The sequence below is a fragment of the Hyla sarda genome, chromosome 11, assembly GCF_029499605.1.
Source record: "Hyla sarda isolate aHylSar1 chromosome 11, aHylSar1.hap1, whole genome shotgun sequence".
Classification (NCBI taxonomy): Eukaryota; Metazoa; Chordata; class Amphibia; order Anura; family Hylidae; genus Hyla; species Hyla sarda.
The window spans coordinates 52,858,937-52,879,259 of record NC_079199.1 but is presented as its reverse complement, the minus strand read 5'-3'; the positions used below and the strand labels follow the sequence as shown (position 1 = coordinate 52,879,259).

Below are 20,323 nucleotides of genomic sequence, written 5' to 3'. Positions count from 1 at the left end.
ATTTAGGAAGCCCCTATGGTGCCAGGACAGCAAAAAAAAAAAAAAAAAAAAAAAAAATACACATATTTTGGAAACTACACCCTTCAAAGAACCCAACAAGCAGTACAGTTAGCCTTAACACCTCACAGGTGTTTGACGACTTATTGTTAAAGTCGAATGTGTAAATTAAAGAAAAATTTTTTTTTTTCACTAAAATGCTGGTTTCCCCCCAAATTATACATTTTTACAAGGGGTAATAGGAGAAAATGACCCCCAAAATTTGTAACCCCATTTCTTCTGAGTATGGAAATACCCCATGTGTGGACGTTAAGTGCTCTACTGGCGCACTACAATGCTCAGAAAGCCCCCCAAAGCCCCCCATGGTGCCAGAACACTGGACCCCCCCCCCACATGTGACCCCATCTTGGAAACTACACCCCTCACAGATTTTAATAAGGGGTGCAATGAGTATTTACACCCCACTTGCGTTTGACAGATCTTTGGAACAGTGGGCTGCGCAAATGAAAAATTACATTTTTCATTTTCATGGACCACTGTTTCAAAAAACTGTCAGACACCTGTGAGGTGTAAATGCTCACTGCGCCCCTTATTACAATACATGAGGGGTGTAGTTTCCAAAATGAAGTCACGTGGGGGGGGGGGGGGGGTCCATTGTTCTGGCTCTATGGGGGCTTTGTAAACACACGTGGCCTTCAATTCCGGACAAATTTTCTCTTCAAAATCCCAATGGTGCTCCTTCTCTTCTCAGCATTGTAGTGCGCCAGCAGAGCACTTTACATCCACATATGGGGTATGTTCTTACTCACAAGAAATGGGGTTACAAATTTTGGGGGTCTTTTTTCCTTTTAACACTTGTGAAAATAAAAAGTATGGGGCAACACCAGCATGTTAGTGTAATTTTTTTAATTTTTTTTACACTAACAGGCTGGTGTAGCCCCCAACTTTTCCTTTTCATAAGGGGCAAAAGGCGAAAAAGCCCCCCCAAATTTTGTAGTGCAATTTCTTCCGAGTACGGAAATACCCCATATGTGGCCATAAACTGTTTCCTTGAAATGCCACAGGGCTCCGACGTGAGAGAGCGCATTTGAGGACTAAATTAGGGATTGCATAGGGGTGGATATAGGGGTATTCTATGCCAGTGATTCCCAAACAGGGTGTCTGCAGCTGTTGCTAAACTCCCTGCATGCCTGGATAGTCAGTGGCTGTCCGTAAATGCTGGGAGTTGTTTTGCAACAGCTGGAGGCTTCGTTTTGGAAACACTGCCGTACAATACGTTTTTCATTTTTATTGGGGGGGGGGGGGGGGGGGACAGTGTAAGGGGGTGTATATGTAGTGTTTTACCCTTTATTATGTGGTAGTGTAGTGTTTTTAGGGTACATTCACACTGGCAGAGGTTTACAGTGAGCTTCCCGCTAGAAATTTGCGCTGCGGTGACAAATTTGCTGCAGCTCATACTTGAAGCAGAAAACTTACTGTAAACCTGCCCGTGTGAATGTACCTTGGACGTTCACATGGGGGGGGCAAACCTCCAGCTGTTTCAAAACTACAACTCCCAGCATGTACTGACAGACCGTGCATGCTGGGAGTTGTAGTTTTGAAACAGCTGGAGGCTGGTTGGAAAACTTTCAGTTAGGTTTTGTTACCTAACTCAGTATTTTCCAACCAGCTGTTTCAAAACTACAACTCCCAACATGTACTGATCGCCGAAGTGCATGCTGGCAGATGTAGTTATGCAATAGCTAAAGGTATGCAACTACAACTCCCAGCATGTTGAGACAGGGATTTGCAGTTTTGTATATCTGGAGGGCTACAGTTAGAGACCACTGCACTGTGATCTCCAAACTGTGGACCTCCAGATGTTGCAAAACTACAAATCCCAGCATGCACAGACAGCAAACTGCTATGTGGGCATGCCAGGAGTTGTAGTTTTGCAAGATCTAGAGGGCAGTATATAGATCACTGTGTAGTGGTGTCTAAACTGTAGACCACCAGCTGTTGCAAAACTGCAAATCCCAGCATGCCGAAACAGCTGTCTGGGCATGCTGGGAGTTGTAGTTTTGCAACATCTGGAGGGCTACAGTCTCAGACTCTAGCCCTCTAGATGTTGCTAGGCAACCTATCGGCTTCTGCCAAGCAGCCAAGACATATTTGCCTACTGTATGGCATATATTGTGGTCTAGTAGTTATGGAATAGTAAATTTGAGAGGCAATATACTGTAGTTGAGATTTACAAAGGGAAACTTGTATATTACTTGAGTCTTTAATTGTAATCTAGTCATTATTGCATAATTTCATGTCAAGACTTAGAGAGAGCAACCGCGTTTCAGTCATTTTAGTAGCAGGATCAAGCAATCTGATTTATTCTCTCATTTATAGATTTTGGGCACACATTTCTATTGGAGCAAAGGAGTTGTTAGCAGTTGGTGCACAACCTTAGACATAAAGTGAGAAATATTCTGTTTATCAGCAGATCTGATACAATGCAAGTCCCCTCCTGGAAGTAGCTAATAATTAGCATTGTGTCTTCTCGCTGAGCTCCGGGTGATAGAGTAATTATTGGTTCCCATTCTCTTTTCCGCCTGAATTGAAATGTCCCTTGTTTGCAGTTACAAATTATCCTGCAGCTGAGTCTCTTCTTTGAGGTCAAAGTAAACGTATGCGTCTAATCGATCTGCATTATATAATATAAAAATAATAAATCACAGACTGCTCATCTTCGTTTGTTACAGGCTTGTTTGAGATCAAGTATATGCATGAGATGTTCACAAGCATGGTTCATAAAAGGTAAATGCCCACTATGTCCGTGTCCCCTGCCCTTGTTCAGAGCTTCTGTTCTCTCTTGGCATCTCTTGCACACAATTTTTTGTCCCATAATGTATTTAAATGAAAAAATACAGTTATCTTATATTGGACTAGTTCCAAGTGGAGTTTTCATTGCTTGACAAAATGTTGACCACCTGCGAGATGACGCAGGAATTCTGCTCCAGTAATTTGCACCGTCACTGCCAGTCGACACCAGAACAGAAGTCCCCTATCCTGTGTAGGTCACGGTGAGGTTATGAGGCGCCCCCACACACACACCGTAAGATGGTCAGCCGATAGTAAGATATCAGTGGGTTTGGCCATTTTTAATGCAATTTAGGAAGCAGTGGAAACCAGTATCTAGCAGCTGACAACTAAGACACGCGGCTTCTCGGTAACTCTACATTTTTGTTCAGATTTGCAAGAATATCTTTGTCACAAATTTATTAGCTTGCCAATGTATAGCCATTACCCAGAGAATCTTGGCCTCACCAATAAATCTGTTGTGATGTTTTGTAGACTGCACGTATACCCATTACATTCAAGCATAACCCTTGACGAACAGAATATGGTCTTCATGGCGCCAGTGCTGGGATACAGAAAGGTATTTATTTTACATACATAGATGTGCAGTATTTGTATGTTGGTTTGCCACTGTTCATGGTTATGACACTGTTGTACTGATGATTTTTGCATAGGACCGTTAGTAATCTACTCATTTGTTATCTTCAAATATACACAAAATTTGTAAGTTATAAACAGATTTTTTCCTCTTTCTCTTTTTAAGCAGGCCATACATTTCAGATTGCTGTCCTTGGCCAACCGCTATCTCTCATGATTCACACATGCATGCTTGGGCAGTGGCTTGCCTCCACGAGAACAAAAGGATCAGACATGTTCTGTCACGGGAGAGTTGGGAGACCCCTATGTATATTAGTGTAGATGACTAATCTATGTGATATTGCAGGTTTAATGTGTATAGCCATGTTCAGTATTAAAAACCCTATTCCTGTAAATTTTTCTGTTGTGAAGAGATTCCCTTTCTGTTGTGAAAGTGACCACTGCATATGGATAATGGGGAATTCAGACCATACTAAAGCTGGCAATATCCTTGAAAGATCCAACTTATTTTAGTGGATCTGCTAACATCCAGCTAAACTTCTCACCCCATTTATTCAGATCTGGCGTGGAGAGCTGCTTGATGACCACACTGAGAATCCAGCTGCCGACTATAGCCAAAACCATTTCTAGTTAATAGGACTCATGCATGGAACTTCCTATCTTACTGGGTATTGTGTGTATGGTTGTCTTGGTGGTCTGACCGCTCAATATTGGCCTGCGTCTCTCCACACTTTTTCTGAAGAGCGTGTAGGAAATTAGCTTTACAGGTACTCCTTAAAGGGTTACGGTCATTACACAAAACTTTTGACATGTTGCCCACTTTTGTCAAAAGTCTCACTCCTAAGACCTGCTGCCCACTGCTTTCTCCCTGGCCAGCCAACAGATTCACCCTTTTTTTTTAAATTTTTTTTTTTTTTTTTACAAGTCTGCATAGAAAGTCATACAGAAAAAAGGTTGGATTTAATGGCCAGGGAGTGAGATTCACACTTGTGCTTGCTTTCCTGGCTGATAACTAGCAATTTAGGAGTGACAGAATAAATCCCTTGATTGACGTTCAACTTTCTGTTTCACTGTCGGGTTGTATTTTTTGGGAGCTTTTGTTAGCTAAAACTACACATTTATGGGATATGCCATTTTACACAAGCCTGCTCTTTGTTGGGGTGCATATGTGCATTACATTTTAACCTATTGTTTGATGGGCCAGTTTAGTCTGGCTTGTTAACCCCTTACCGCAGAATGTCATATATAAACGCCGGGTTGTGCAGTGCGTTCGCGCATCCCGGCGTTTATAAATGACATTCAGTTAACCCGGCGATGCGCAGCATCGCACGGGTTAACTGGCAGAAGTCCCGCTGTTTCCAGCAGGGGACAACTTCTGCTTCACCCCCAGGACCATCAATTGATGGTCCTGGTCAGCGATCACTGTGATTGGTCCCTGTGGACCAATCACAGTGATCTGGGGTGAAACTTCAGATCCCCCGCACTGCCCGCCCCTGGAAGTCGGGCAGAACGGGGGACGAAGGCTGCAGGGGCTCGCGGGGACCTGCGGCATAGGTGGGGGAACACGTGGGGACCGGCGGACTTACCCAACCCAGCGGCGGGACCGAGGAGCAGCGCGGGACCGGCCACGTGGACGAGCAGCGACGGGTAAGTATGTAGTCCTCAGAGGCAGCAGTGAAGATCTTCACTGCTGCTTCTAGGAGTCTGAAAACTACAACTCCCAGCATGCCTAGACAGCCTTTGGCTGTCTGGGCATGCTGGGAGTTGTAGTTTTGCAACATCTGGAGGGCCTCAGTTTGGAGACCATTGTATAATGGTCTCCAATCTGTGCTCTTCCAGCTGTTGCAAAACTACAACTCCCAGCATGCACTGACTGTCCAGGCATGCTGGGAGTTTTAGTTCAGCAACATCTGGCCCTTCAGATGTTGCCGTACTACAATTCCCAGCATGCCCTTCAGCTGTCTGGGCATGCTGGGAGTTGTAGTTTTGCAACAACTGGAGACACACTGGTTGGGAGACATTGTCTGTTTCTAACTCAGTGTTTCCTAACCTGTGTGCCTCCAGCTGTTGCAAAACTATGACTCCCAGCATGCACTAACAGACCATGCATGCTGGGAGTTGTGGTTTTGCAACAGCTGATGCAAGCCCCCCCCCCGCCCCGCCACCCCCGTGAATGTACAGGGTACATTCACATGGGCGAGGCTTTTACAGTGGGTTTCTCGCATCTTGAGATGCAGCAAATTTTGCGCTGGGAAACTCGCTGTAATCCCCCGCCCATGTGACTGTACCCTAAAAACACTACACTACACTAACACAAAATAAAATAAAAAGTTAAAAACACTACATATACACATACCCCTACACAGCCCCCCTCCCCCAATAAGAACGTCCGGTACACCACTGTTTCCAAAGCAGAGCCTCCAGCTGTTGAAAAACAAAAACTCCCAGTATTGTCGGACAGCCGTTGACTGTCCAGGCATGCTGGGAGTTTTGCAACAGCTGGAGGCACCCTGTTTGGGAATCACTGGCGTAGAATACCCCTATGTCCACCCCTATGCAAATCCCTAATTTAGGCCTCAAATGCACATAGCGCTCTCACTTTGGAGCCCTGTCGTATTTCAGGGCAACAGTTTAGGGCGACATATGGGGTATCGCCGTACTCGGGAGAAATTGCGTTACAAGGTTTGGGGGGCTTTTTCTTCTTTAACCCTTCATGAAAAGGAAATGTTGGGGTCTACACCAGAATGTTAGTGTAAAAATTTTTTATTTTTTACACTAACATGCTGATGTTGCCCTATACTTTACATTTTCACAAGAGGTAAAAGGGAAAAAAGCCCCACAAAATTTGTAACGTAATTTCTCCCGACTACAGAGATACCCCATATGTGAGCGCAAAGTGCTCTGGGGGCGCACAACAAGGCCCAGAAGGGAGAGCGCACCATGTACATTTGAGGTGATTTGCACAGGGGTGGCTGATTGTTACAGCGGTTTTGACAAACGCAAAAAAAACAAAACCCCACATGTGACCCCATTTCGGAAACGACACCCCTCACGGAATGTAATGAGGGGTGCAGTGAGAATTTACCCCCCACAGGTGTCTGACGGATCTTTGGAACAGTGGTCCATGAAAATGAAAACTTGTACAGCCCACTGTTCCAAAGATCTGTCAGACACCAGTGGGGGGCAAATGCTCACTGTACCCCTTGTTACGTTCCTCAAGGGGTCTAGTTTCCAAAATGGTATGCCATGTGTGTTTTTTTTTGCTGTTCTGGCACCTTAGGGGCTTCCTAAATGCGACATGCCCCCGAGCAAAATTTGCTCTCAAAAAGCCAAATATGACTCCTTCTCTTCTGAGCATTGTAGTTCGCCCATAGTGCACTTCAGGTCAACTTATGGGGTACCTCCATACTCAGAAGAGATGGGGTTACAAATTTTGGGGAGTATTTTCTGCTATTAACCCTTGCAAAAAGGTGAAATTAGGGGGGAAACATACATTTTAGTGGAAATTTTTTTTTTTTTTTTTACATATGCAAAAGTCATGAAACACCTGTGGGGTAATAAGGCTCACTTAATTCCTTATTACATTCCTCAAGGGGTCTAGTTTAGCAAAATGGTATGCCATGTGTTTTTTTTTTGCTGTTCTGGCACCATAGGGGCTTCCTAAATGCGACATGCCCCCCGAGCAAAATTTGCTCTCAAAAAGCCAAATATGACTCCTTCTCTTCTGAGCATTGTAGTTCACCCATAGTGCACTTCAGGTCAACTTATGGGGTACCTCCATACTCAGAAGAGAAGGGGTTACAAATATTAGGGGGTATTTCCTGCTATTAACCCTTGGAAAAATGTGAAATTTGGGGGGAAACACACATTTTAGTGAAAAAAAAATAATTATTTTTTACATATGCAAAAGTCGTGAAACATCTGTGGGGTATTAAGGCACACTTTATTCCTTGTTACGTACCTCAAGGGGTCTAGTTTCCAAAATGATATGCCATGTGAGGGTTTTTTGCTGTTCTGGCACCATAAGGGCTTCCTAAATGCAACATGCCCCCAAAAACCATTTCAGAAAAACGTACTCTCCAAAATCCCCTTATCGCTCTTTCCCTTCTGAGCCCTCTACTGCGCCCGCCGAACACTTTACATAGACATATGAGGTATGTGCTTACTCGAGAGAAATTGGGCTACAAATATAAGTATACATTTTCTACTTTTACCCCTTGTAAAAATTTAAAAATTGGGTCTACAAGAACATGCGAGTGTAAAAAATGAAGATTGTGAATTTTCTCCTTCACTTTGCTTCTATTCCTGTGAAACACCTAAAGGGTTAAAATGATGACTGAATGTCATTTTGAATACTTTGGGGGGTGCAGTTTTTATAATGGGGTCTTTTGTGGGGTATTTCTAATAAGAAGACCCTTCAAATCCACTTCAAACCTGAACTGGTCCCTGAAAAATAGTGAGTTTGAAAATTTTGTGAAAAATTGGAAAATTGCTGCTGAACTTTGAAGCCCTCTGGTGTCTTCCAAAAGTAAAAACTCGTCACTTTTATGATGCAGACATAAAGTAGACATATTGTATATGTGAATAAAATTTTTTTTTATTTGTAATATCCATTTTCCTTACAAGCAGAGAGCTTCAAAGTTAGAAAAATGCAAAATTTTCAAATTTTTCATCAAATTTTAGGATTTTTCACAAGGAAAGGATGCAAGTTACCACAAAAATTTACCACTATGTTAAAGTAGAATATGTCACGAAAAAACAATCTCGGAATCAGAATGATAACTAAAAGCATTCCAGAGTTATTAATGTTTAAAGTGACAGTGGTCAGATGTGCAAAAAAAGCTCTGGTCCTTAAGGCCAAAATGGGCTTGGTCCTGAAGGGGTTAATGGTTGGATCCTTCATCTGTATGATGATATCACGATATGACTGCATTATGGGGGAGATTTATGGAAACCTGTCCAGAGGAAAAGTTGCAGAGTGGCCCTTAGCAACCTATCAGATTGCTGCTTTCCTTTTTAACAAGGCCTCTGCAAAATGAAAGAAGCAATCTGATTGGTTGCTATGGGCAACTCAGCAACTTTTCCTTTGGACAGGTTTTGATAAATCTCCCCCTATGTGTATGGTCATTTTAACCCCTTAAGGACCAGGCCCATTTTGGCCTTAAAGGGGTTATCCAGGAAAAAACTTTTTTTTATATATCAACTGGCTCCAGAAAGTTTTAACAGATTTGTAAATTACTTCTATTAAAAAATCTTAATTCTTTCAGTACTTATGAGCTTCTGAAGTTAAGGTTGTGCTTTTCTGTCTAAGTGCTCTCTGATGACGCGTGTCTCGGGAACCACCCAGTTTAGAAGAGGTTTGCTATGGGGATTTGCTTCTAAACTGGCCGGTTCCCGAGACGTGTCATCAGAGAGAACTTAGCCAGAAAAGAACAACCTTAACTTCAGAAGCTCATAAGTACTGAAAGGATTAAGATTTTTTTTAATAGAAGTAATTTACAAATCTGTTTAACTTTCTGGAGCCAGTTGATATATATAAAAAAGTTTTTTCCTGGATAACCCCTTTAACCCCTTAAGGACCGGGGTTTTTTCCGTTTTCGCATTTTCGTTTTTTGCTCCTTGCCTTTAAAAAATCATAACTCTTTCAATTTTGCACCTAAAAATCCATATGATGGCTTATTTTTTGCGCCACCAATTCTACTTTGTAATGACGTCAGTCATTTTGCCCAAAAATCTACGTTGAAACGGGAAGAAAAATCATTGTGCGACAAAATTGAAAAAAAAAACGCTGCTTTGTAACTTTTGGGGGCTTCCGTTTCTACGTAGTAAATTTTTCGGTAAAAATGACACCTGATATTTATTCTGTAGGTCCATACGATTAAAATGATACCCTATTTATATAGGTTTGATTTTGTCGGACTTCTGGAAAAAATCATAACTACATGCAGGAAAATTAATACGTTTAAAATTGTCATCTTCTGACCCCTATAACTTTTTTATTTTTCCGTTTATGGGGCGGTATGAGGGCTCATTTTTTGCGCCATGATCTGAAGTTTTTAACGGTACCATTTTTGCATTGATAGGACTTATTGACTTATTTTTATTCATTTTTAAATGATATAAAAAGTGACCAAAAATGCACTATTTTGGACTTTGGAATTTTTTTGCGCTCACGCCATTGACCAAGCGGTTTAATTAATGAAATATTTTTATAATTCGGACATTTCCGCACGCGGCGATACCATATATGTTTATTTTTATTTACACTGTTTTTTTTTTATTATTGGAAAAGGGTGGTGATTCAAGCTTTTAATAGGGGAGGAGTTAAATGATCTTTATTCCCTTTTTTTTTTTTTGCAGTGTTATAGCTCCCATAGGGACCTATAACACTGCACACACTGATCTTCATCATTGATCACTGGTTTCTCATAAGAAACCAGTGATCAACGATTCTTCCGCATGGCTGCTCATGCCTGGATCTCAGGCACTGAGCAGTCATTCGGCGATCGGACAGCGAGGAGGCAGGTAGGGGCCTTCCCGCTGTCCTGTCAGCTGTTTGGGATGCCGCGATTAGCCGCGGCTATCCCGAACAGCCCGACTGAACTAGCCGGGAACTTTCACTTTCACTTTTAGCCGCGCGGCTAAAGGGTTAATAGCGCGCGGCGCCAGGCCTGCCGTGATATGACGCGGGGTTACTGTGTAACCCCGCGTTATATCAGAAGAGCAGGACCAAGGACGTACCGGTACGTCCTTGGTCCTTAAGGGGTTAAGGACCAGACCAATTTTATTTTAGCATTTTCGTTTTTTCCTCCTCGCCTTCTAAAAATCATAACTCTCTTATATTTCCATCCACAGACCCATATGAGGGCTTGTTTTTTGCGTCACCAATTGTACTTTGTAATGACATCACTTATTTTACCATAAAATGTACGGCGCAACCAAGCAAATATTATTTATTTGGGAAAATTGAAAAGAAAACTGCAATTTAGCAAATTTTGGAAGGTTTTGTTTTCACGCTGTACACTTTCCGGTAAAAATGACGTTTTCTTTATTCTGTGGGTCAATATGATTAAAATAATACCCATGATTATATGCTTTTCTATAATCGTACCACTTTAAAAAAAAATCTCAAACCATTTTAACAAAATTAGTATGTTTGAAATTGCCCTATTTTGACCACCTATAAATTTCTAATTTTTCCGTATATGGGGCGATATGAGGGCTCAGTTTTTGCTCCATCATCTGTAGTTTTTATCACTACCACTTTTGCTTAGGTTTTACTTTTTATACATTTTTTATAATTTTTTTTGGGAATAAAATGTGACAAAAAAGCAGCAATTTTGGATTTTTTTTTTTTTTTTTTTTTTTTTAGGTTTACGCCATTCATCGTACGGGATAATTAACAATATTTTTTAATAGTTCAGACTTTAACGCACTCGGCAATACCAAATATGTGTAATAATTTTTTGACAGTTTTTCGGGGGGTAAAATGGGAAAAACGGACGTTTTACTTTTTTATTGGGGGAGGGGATTTTTCAAATTTTTTTTAAAACTTTTTTTTTATTTTACAGTTTTTTTATTTTTATTTTTTTTTACACTTTAATAGTCCCCATAGGGGACTATTCATAGCAATCATTTGATTGCTAATATTGTTCAGTGCTATCGGTGATCTTCTGCTCTGGTCTGCTGGATCTCAGACCAGAGCAGAAGAGACGGCCGGAGGCAGGTGAGGGGACTTCCAGCCGCCATGCTGGACGATCAGATCCCCACGGCAGCGCTGAGGGCGATTCGATCATCCATTCAAAGTACCGCACTGCTGCAGATGCCGTGATCTGTATTGATCACGGCATCTGAGGGGTTAATGGCAGACATCCGCACGATCGCGGATGTCCGCCATTACTGACGGGTCCCTGGCTGCTGATAGCTGCCGGAACCTGCAGCACAGAGCGGTGCTCGCGATCATGGCGGCACATAAATGTACATTAAGTTGCACTAAATACCACGTTACCATGACGTCCATTTACGTCCATTATCGTTAAGGGGTTAAGACGCGAACCAGTGTTATAAATTCATTATCAGAATTCCCCGAATGCCTGTGTTAAACGTCCATTACAGGAATAATTAATTGAGTTAGAATAGTTGGCAATCTGACTATAAAGCGAGCACAGGAGCTGATGGCTGCTGAGAAAGGCTCTATTAGCAGAATATGGATAACATTGAGTAATGCAATGCAATAGCATAGCATTATACATTTTTAGCAACCTAAAGATTGCATTTAGAAGTCCCCAATAGGAACTTTAAAAGTGTAAATAAAATATAAATATCCTCTCTCCTTAATTAATATGCCCCCATTTTTCTCATTTTTCAAAAATAAATTAACACATTTTTGATATTGATGTGTAGAGAGTTCTGAACTGTTAAAATATAATGTTTACGATCCCATACAGTGAATATCATAAATGTTAAAAAAAAAAAAAAAAGTCCAAAATTGCTGATTTTTCATTTCGTCAATCACGGCAGCACCACATGCGATTACCCCCCCCCCCCCCCCCCCGCCATTTAAAAAAGTTCTCTGTTGCCATTCTATCGCCCGATTGTGGACTGGCCAGTAATTGTATGCCTGTTCCAGCTTCAGGAGAGGGTTTTTTCTATGCTCCATCATACTCACTAATGTGAGAATCGAAAGCGTACTCAATCTGACTCATCTGCAAAAACACCTCTATGGTTCCTGAGTGAGTCTATACTTTTCCAACATGTATTAATAAGTTAATTACTACTGAGATTCCAGTCTTGGTCCAGTCACCTCTGGACCAAATTGAAAAAAAACAAAAAAAAACGCTGTTTTGTAACTTTTGGGGGCTTCCGTTTCTATTTAGTAGTTTATTCGGTAAAAATGACACATTATCTTTATTCTGTAGGTCCATACGATTAAAATAATACCCTACTTATATAGGTTTGATTTTGTCGTACTTCTGGAAAAAATCATAACCACATGCAGGAAAATTAATACGTTTAAAATTGTCATCTTCTGACTCCTATAACTTTATTTTTCTGCATATGGGGCGGTATGAGGGCTCATTTTTTGTGCCGTGATCTGAAGTTTTTAGCGATACCATTTTTGCATTGATAGGACTTATTGATCGCTTTTTATTCATTTTTTTATGATATAAAAATTTACCAAAAATGCACTATTTTGGACTTTGGAATTTTTTTTGCGCGTACGCCATTGACCGTGCGGTTTAATTAACAATATATTTTTATAATTCAGACATTTCTGCACGCGGCGATACCATATATGTTTATTTTTATTATGTTTATTTTTATTTACTCCCTATCGGTCCAGCCAAGACGCTAGAGAGAGTGTGATGGTGCAAGGGTTAAAGCCGCCAGACCTCTGGGTATCCACTACTAGTCCCAGCAAGTCACCAAATTAACCCTGTTTCCCGTGTTTCCACCAGAGCTGCCTTCAGAAAAGTGAGCTCATATATTTGGAGATCAAAGACCAGAGCTGATTAATTAAACATTTAATCTGATAAAAGGTATCACAGTGCTGACTATATAAAAATACAGAAACAAATGACATACAGGTATAAAAATATATAAAAGAGTTTTGCCAGGCAAGTTCAGAAAACAAAAGATGAAGTTCTTACAGCATGATGATATAGCAGTCCTGGAGAGTGCTATTCTTAGGATGGTCTTGTCATCTTGTTGCACAGCCTTGAACACCAGTTGAGTCCAGCATTTTAAGTCTTATCTGCTTCTTTGGAGGAAAACTCCATTCCCCCCCTCCCTTCTGATCCCACCAGGTGGGGCATCTCTCTTCCTGACCCCTTATCTCTTTGATCATATGATGGGACCAGAGTTCATCACTTCAAAGGAGATACAAACAAACAGCCAGACCCCCCAATAAAATGCAATACACAAAAAACAAAGGATACACCGTCTGAAGGACCCCTCACCCATGTCTTATAAAACACATGTATGTTTCCATAATCAGGCCTTGGGCCTGACACAAACTTTTAATAGGGAAGGGGTTAAATGATCTTTATTCACTTTTTTTTTCACTTTTTTTTTTGCAGTGTTATAGCTCCCATAGGGACCTATAACACTGCACACACTGATCTTTTACATTGATCACTGGTTTCTCATAAGAAACCAGTGAGAGATGATTCTGCCGCTTGACTGCTCATGCCTGGATCTCAGGCACTGAGCAGTCATTCGGCGATCGGACAGCGAGGAGGCAGGTAGGGACCCTCCTGCTGTCCTGTAAGCTGTTTGGGATGCCGCGATTTCGCCGCGGCTATCCCGAACAGCCCTCTGAGCTGTTCGGCCACTTTCACTTTAGACGCGGCGTTTAACTTTGAACGCCGCGTCTAAAGGGTTAATAGCGCGCGGCACCGCGATCAATGCCGCACGCTATTAGCCCACGCCATGGCCCGCGTTATAGATCTGGAGCGGACACATGATGTTCCAGTACGTCATGTGTCCTTAAGGGGTTAAAGGGGTACTCCGCCCCTAGACATCTTATCCCCTATCCATTGGATAGGGGATAAGATGTCAGATCGCCGGGGTCCCGCTGCTGGGGACCCCCGGGATCTTCGCTGCGGCACCCCGCTATCATTACTGCACAGAGCGAGTTCGCTCTGTGCGTAATGACGGGCGATGCAGGGAACGGAGCAGCGTGGCGTCACTCCTCCGCCCCTCATGACCTCACGGCCCACAACCTTAATGCAAATCTATGGCAGGGGGCGTGACGACTGCCACGCCCCTCCCATAGACTTGTATTGAGGGGACGGGTTGTGACGTCACAAGGGGCGGAGCCGTGATGTAACGATGCTCCGGTCCCTGTATTGCCCGTCATTACGCGCAGAGCGAACTCGCTCTGTGCAGTAATGATAGCGGGGTGCCGCAGCCGAGATGCCGGGGGTCCCCAGCAGCGGGACCCCGGCGATCTGACATCTTAAGATGTCTAGGGGCGGAGTACTCTTTAAGGTTGTCTGCATGCGCTGCGGCCCTCTCTAATTCTGCTATGAGGGCGTTGTGGCTAAAAAGCTGGTCAGGTGACATCATATCAAAAAAGAAACTATGTTTTTATTTGGATCAGTTTTATCTGATTTACTTGGGGGGAAAAAATAGTGAGAAAAAGATGGGGTTCCCTTTACCAACAGGGTCTAGACATAACCAGTCCTTTATTTAGGGGCAGGGGAGGAGACCAGAATTGTAGGAGAGGCCAGTCGGGCATTGGAAGTTTTCTAAGAAAAATAGTGGTCTCATGTTCAACCAGCCCCAAACCTCCTCTAAAAAGCCACGGTCCCAATGATATGGACCTGCGGGCGGTTTCAGACTGCAAAACTTTCTTCCTGCCTGGCAGAAGATAGCAGGCAGCTCCCAGGATTTGCGTTGGGAGTTTTGCGGTCTTCCACCCACTCGCTTTATAGTAATCAAAAATCCTTTAGAGTCAGCAGGACAAATCTCCTTAGAACAATTTTTTTGCTTATGCAAAAAGGGGTGTTAGTAAAAGTGCCATCAGGGCAGGAAAATCAGGGATTCTATTCCACACTTTCGGGTAATAATATCTAAAACCCCTAAACAGATTTAAAAATGTCAAAGATTTAAGATTTACTAACAAGAAGCTGTTTTATGGCCTCTTTAGACTTAAAGGACACCTACTTTCATGAACCAATTCATCCCGATTTTCAAAAGTATGAAAGAATTTCTGTACATCTGAACTCTCACCTAATTCATCTGCAGTTTTGTGCCTTTCCTTTGGGATTTCAGTAGCCCCCAGAATCTTCACAAAAATCGTGTCAGAGATGGCAGCTCACATAATGGAAGGATAAGGGATATTCCTCCCATATCTGGACAACTTCTTGCTGGTAGCAGACTCGGCCCCAAAGGTCCTATCTTACGCAGAGAATCATCTAGCTTCAATATCAGCGGTCTATCTAAAAGGCTCTCTAAATATCAGGGCAGACTCTCTGAGCCGACATGGTCTCCACCAGGGGGGAATGGTGCCTCAACCGTGACATATTCAAGAAAATTTGTGCACTATGGGGCTGTCCTCAAATAGACCTTTTTACCAACAGGGAAAATCGACAGGTAAAACTATTTTTCTCCCTGTCTCCATCCGAAAAACCAACAGCAGTTGATGCTCAGTCTCAAAGATGGAAGTGGAGTCTGGCATATGCCTTCCTTCCTCTAGCACTGATACCAAGAGTGATAAAAAAGAGACTAGGCAAGGATCATTCTCATAGCTCCATTTTGGCCACGCAGAGCGTGGTTCTCTTGCCTTCGGGAGATGTCAGTAACAGACCCCTGAGGTCTGCCAGAGCAGCCGGATCTACTGTTCCAGGGTCCAGTTTTCCATCTGAATGCTCAAAACCTGCACCTAACTGCTTGGAATTTGAGAGGCTGATTCTCAAGATTTGTCTGACTCTGTCATCTCGACTTTACAAGCAAGCAGGAAGCCAGTAACCTCTTCAATGTACTTGAAAATTTTAAAAGCTTACCTAAACTTTGTAAGTCATACCAGTGTGGACTTTGTTAAATCCAACATAGCATTCATTTCAGATTTTATTTAAAAAGGACTGGAAAAGGTCTTGAAGTTAGATACTCTTAAGGTACAAGTGTCTGCTCTAGGTTCCTTATTTACTCGGACTCTAGCCAGTCACCCATGGATAGTCAGATTCTTTAAGGCAGCCAAAAGACTGCAGGTCCTGAGAGTTCCTCAGCTTCCATCATGGGATCTAATTTTGGTTCTTAACCCCTTGGGGACTCAGGGTTTTTCCACTTTTGTGTTTTCCTCCTTACCTTTTAAAAATAATAACCATTTCAATTTTGCACCTACAAATCCATATGTAGGCTTATTTTTTGCGCCACCAATTCTACTTTGTAATGACATCAGTCATTTTACCCAAAAATTTATGGCGAAACAAAAAAAAAAAATTTGTGCGACAAAATTGAAGAAAAAATGCCATTTTGTAACTTTTGGGGGCTTCAGTTTCTACGCTTTATATTTTATGGTAAAAATGACACCTTTATCATTATTCTGCAGGTCCATTCGATTAAAATGATATCCTACTTTATATAGCTTTGATTTTGTATTACTTTTGAAAAAAATCATAACTACACGCACAAAAATTGATACGTTTAAAATTGTCCCCTTCTGACCCCTATAACTTTTTATTTTTCTACGTACGGGGCGGTATGAGGGCTCATTTTTTGTGCCGTAATCTGAAGTTTTTATCGGTACCATTCGTTTTGATCGGACTTTCTGAACGCTTTTTTTTCCATTTTTGTTAGGGTATTTTTGGTCACTTTTTATACCATATTTTGAACTTTGGAATTTTTTTTCAATGTGTACGCCATTGATAGTGTGGTTTAATTAACAATATATTTTTATAGTTCTGAAATATACCACATATGTTTATATTTATTTTTATTTACATGTTTTATTTTTTTTCTTTCCTTTTTTAAATGGGAAAAGGGGGGTGATTTGAGCTTTTATAAGGGAGGGGGTTAACGGTAGCTGGGACCCAGGGGTAATAGTGCGCATAATTGGAGATAGCCCCCCATAAGGGGCTATAATATGTAGTACATTGATTGCCAGCACTGCGATGCTATGCCATAGCATTGCATTGATCAGTGTTATCGGCGGTCAATTGCTCAAGACTCGATCTCAGGCTTGGAGTAATTAATCGCCGATAGGACGCGCCAGAGGCAGGTAAGGGACCCTCCGGTTGCATCCTAGCTGTTTGTGACACTGCGGTGATCCCGATCAGCTTGACTGAGCTGCCGGGAATGCTTTTTTTTGTTTTTCATTTTAGATGCGGCGATCAACTTTAATCGCCGCGTCTAAAGGGTTAATAGCGAGCTTCACCGTGATTGGTGATGCGTGCTATTAGCCCCGGGTCCCGGCTACCGTTAGCCGCCGGGACCGACCCAGTATGATCCGTTATATCGTGGGAGCGGGCGCAGGACGTACAGATACGTCCTGCGTCCCCAAAAGGTTAAAGGGGTACTCCGCCCCTAGACATCTTATCGCGGGGGTCCCGCCACTGGGAACCCCTGCAGTCTCTCCTGCAGCACCCCCTGTCATCTGGTGCACGGACCGAGACGGCGATGAAGGGGGACCGAGACCACGACTCATGATGTCACGGCCCGGCCCCTTAATGCAAGTCCGGTAATTCTGTTTCCAAGAGCCATGACAGCACCGCTACATTCCGACCCTTTTCTGTTTTTTGCACTGGTGTATGTGTGTGTGTATATATATATATATATATGTATATATATGTATATATTTCACTTGGGTATAGCAAAAAAAAAAAAAAAAAAAATTTCAGTTTCGTTGTGTGTGTGTATATATCCTACGCGTTTCGCACCTAGGTGCTTAATCGTAGACTGACATAAACTACAAACCACACAAGTTTAAAATACATGTAAAAGGGTCACATGACCCATTACATCATTAATCAAAAATCACATAAGACAGATGTCAAAACCAGGAATTGATGTGTCCATTGTGTCCTCAAAGGAGGCCACAGCATTATCCAAACCACTTTTATAAAAAACATTCATAGAAGACTGAAGAGGGTAAATGATATAAAATTAAGAAAAATATGAAATACACATTGTAAAAATCCATTTGTAAGTTACCGTATTTATCGGGGTATACCACGCACCGGCCTATATCACGCACCCTCATTTTACCAAGGATATGTGGGTAAAAAAAGTTTTTTACCCAAATATCCATGGTAAAATGAGGGTGCGTGTGTGCGCGTGTATACCCCGATATACCCCCAGGAAAGGCAGGGGGGGAGAGGCCGTTGCTGCCCGCTTCTCTCCCCCTGCCTTTCCTGGGGTCTAGAGCGCTGCTGCCGGCCCTTCTCTCCCCCTGGCTATTGGCGCCGCTGCCCGTTCTGTCCCCCTGACTATCGGTGCCGGCGCCCATAGCCAGGGGGAGAGAAGCGGCGCCGACAGCCAGGGGGAGAGAAGGGGCAGCAGCACCCATTGCCGGCGCCGCTGCCCCGTTGCCTCCCCCCATCCCCGTTGGCATAATTACCTGGGTCGGGTCCGCGCTGCTACAGGCCTCCGGCGCGCGTCCCCTGCGTTGTTGCTATGTGCTGCGCGGCGCATGACGTCAGTGCGCTGCGCCGTGCATAGCAACAATGCAGGGGACGCACGCCGGAGGCCTGCAGCAGTTCGGACCCGACCCAGGTAATTATGCCACCTGGGATGGGGGGAGGCAACGGGGCAGCAGCGCCGGCAATGGGTGCCGCTGCCCCTTCTCTCCCCCTGGCTATCGGCATCGGCAGTGGGGCGCCGGCACCGATAGTCAGGGGGACAGAACGGGCAGCGGCGCCGATAGCTAGGGGGAGAGAAGGGCCGGCAGCAGCGCTCTAGACCCCAGGAAAGGCAGGGGGAGAGAAGCGGGCAGCGACGGCCTCTCTCCCCCTGCCTTTCCTGGGGGTGTATCGGCGTATAACACGCACATAGACTTTAGGCTAAAAATTTTAGCCTAAAAAGTGCGTGTTATACGCCGATACCTTCTTTCGGCACCGAAAAAAATCCAGCAGGTGCCAATCCATTTAGCTTGTATCCTGATGATTTGTTTATCTTTTCATGTCTTCTTTCCTGTTGGTATGGGTTACCACCTCAGGACGCAATGATCACACACACTTTTACTTTGCATAAGTAATTCTCATATATGATGACTGCAAAGAAAGGGGAAACAAATAAATAATAAATTAACAACCTATAGCAAAACAAAAATCCAAGGAAACCATAGTATTGATGTCAATATTAATATTAGCAGTTGGATAGTGGTATTTGCACACAAATTATGGACATGTTACAATTAAATCCAATCTTTTTCAACCCTTTCGGATGTCTCGTTTCAAGAAGAAACATCCAAAATGTTTCCCTATTGTATCATTTTCTTTTGAGGTCTCCTCCTCTGGCACCCAATTTAACTTGTTCTATCTCAGACACTCTAAGGGATCTGAAGTCCCCTACATGGGCATCCCTAAAGTGCCTGGATAGCATTGAGATGCCGACTCCATTGTTCTTAACGTCTGATACATGTTTTCTAAACGCAGTCTTTAGTGAGTTACTTGTACACCCCACGTACTGTAAATTGCATGTAACACAGGTGGTCACATACACCACAAATTTGGAATTACAATTAATGTAATCCTGTATGGTGTGTGTGCCACCTGTGTGACATGAGTTGACACTCTTGGAGATATTCATATGGTTACATGTTAGGCATCTTGTGTGTCCACATTTCCAATTGCCTGTGTTATCCAACCAAGTGCGATGTGGATCTCCACTCGCATTCCTATTGCTTGATGGACCCCATTTGGAAATGGTAGCTTTACCCTCAGAGACTATTTCTTTTAATATGGGATCTGACTCTAATACCGGAGTGCATTTTCTTATGATTTGTTTAACCCCTTAAGGACAAACCCCATTTTGCTTTTAGCTTATGAATTTGATTCCAAGATAGTTTTTTCATTACATATTCTACTTCATGTTAGTGGTAAATTTTCAGCAATACTTGCATAATCTCTTGGTGAAAAATGTAAAAATGTCATGGAAAATGTGAAATTTTTTTTTTTTTTACTTTGAGACTATCTGCTTGTAAGGAAAATGAACATACCAAATAAATTGTATATTGATTCACATACACTATGTTTGCATCATAAAGATGACATTTTTGTACTTATTGAAGACTTCAGAGGGCTTCAAAATTCGGCAACAATTTTCCAGTTTTTCAAGAAAATTCCAGTCAGAATTTTTCGGTGACCAGTTCAGTTTAAAGTGGATGTGCAGTGAGCATTTATACCCCACTGGTGTTTGACAGATCGTTGGAACAGTGGGCCGTGCAAATGAAAACCAC

The 20,323-nt window shown here is 42.7% G+C and overlaps 1 protein-coding gene across 2 annotated transcripts in view; it reads left to right on the top strand.

The window, feature by feature from the left end:
• The window catches only part of TDRD9 (tudor domain containing 9), a 318,925-nt gene that overhangs the window by 161,794 nt on the left and 136,808 nt on the right, over positions 1–20,323 (top strand). For both annotated transcript variants that reach the window (XM_056545568.1, XM_056545567.1), the window contains exons 10-11: positions 2,730–2,784; positions 3,322–3,406. In XM_056545568.1, coding sequence (XP_056401543.1) covers positions 2,730–2,784; positions 3,322–3,406 — 140 coding nt within the window. The remainder of the gene's footprint in view (positions 1–2,729; positions 2,785–3,321; positions 3,407–20,323) is intronic.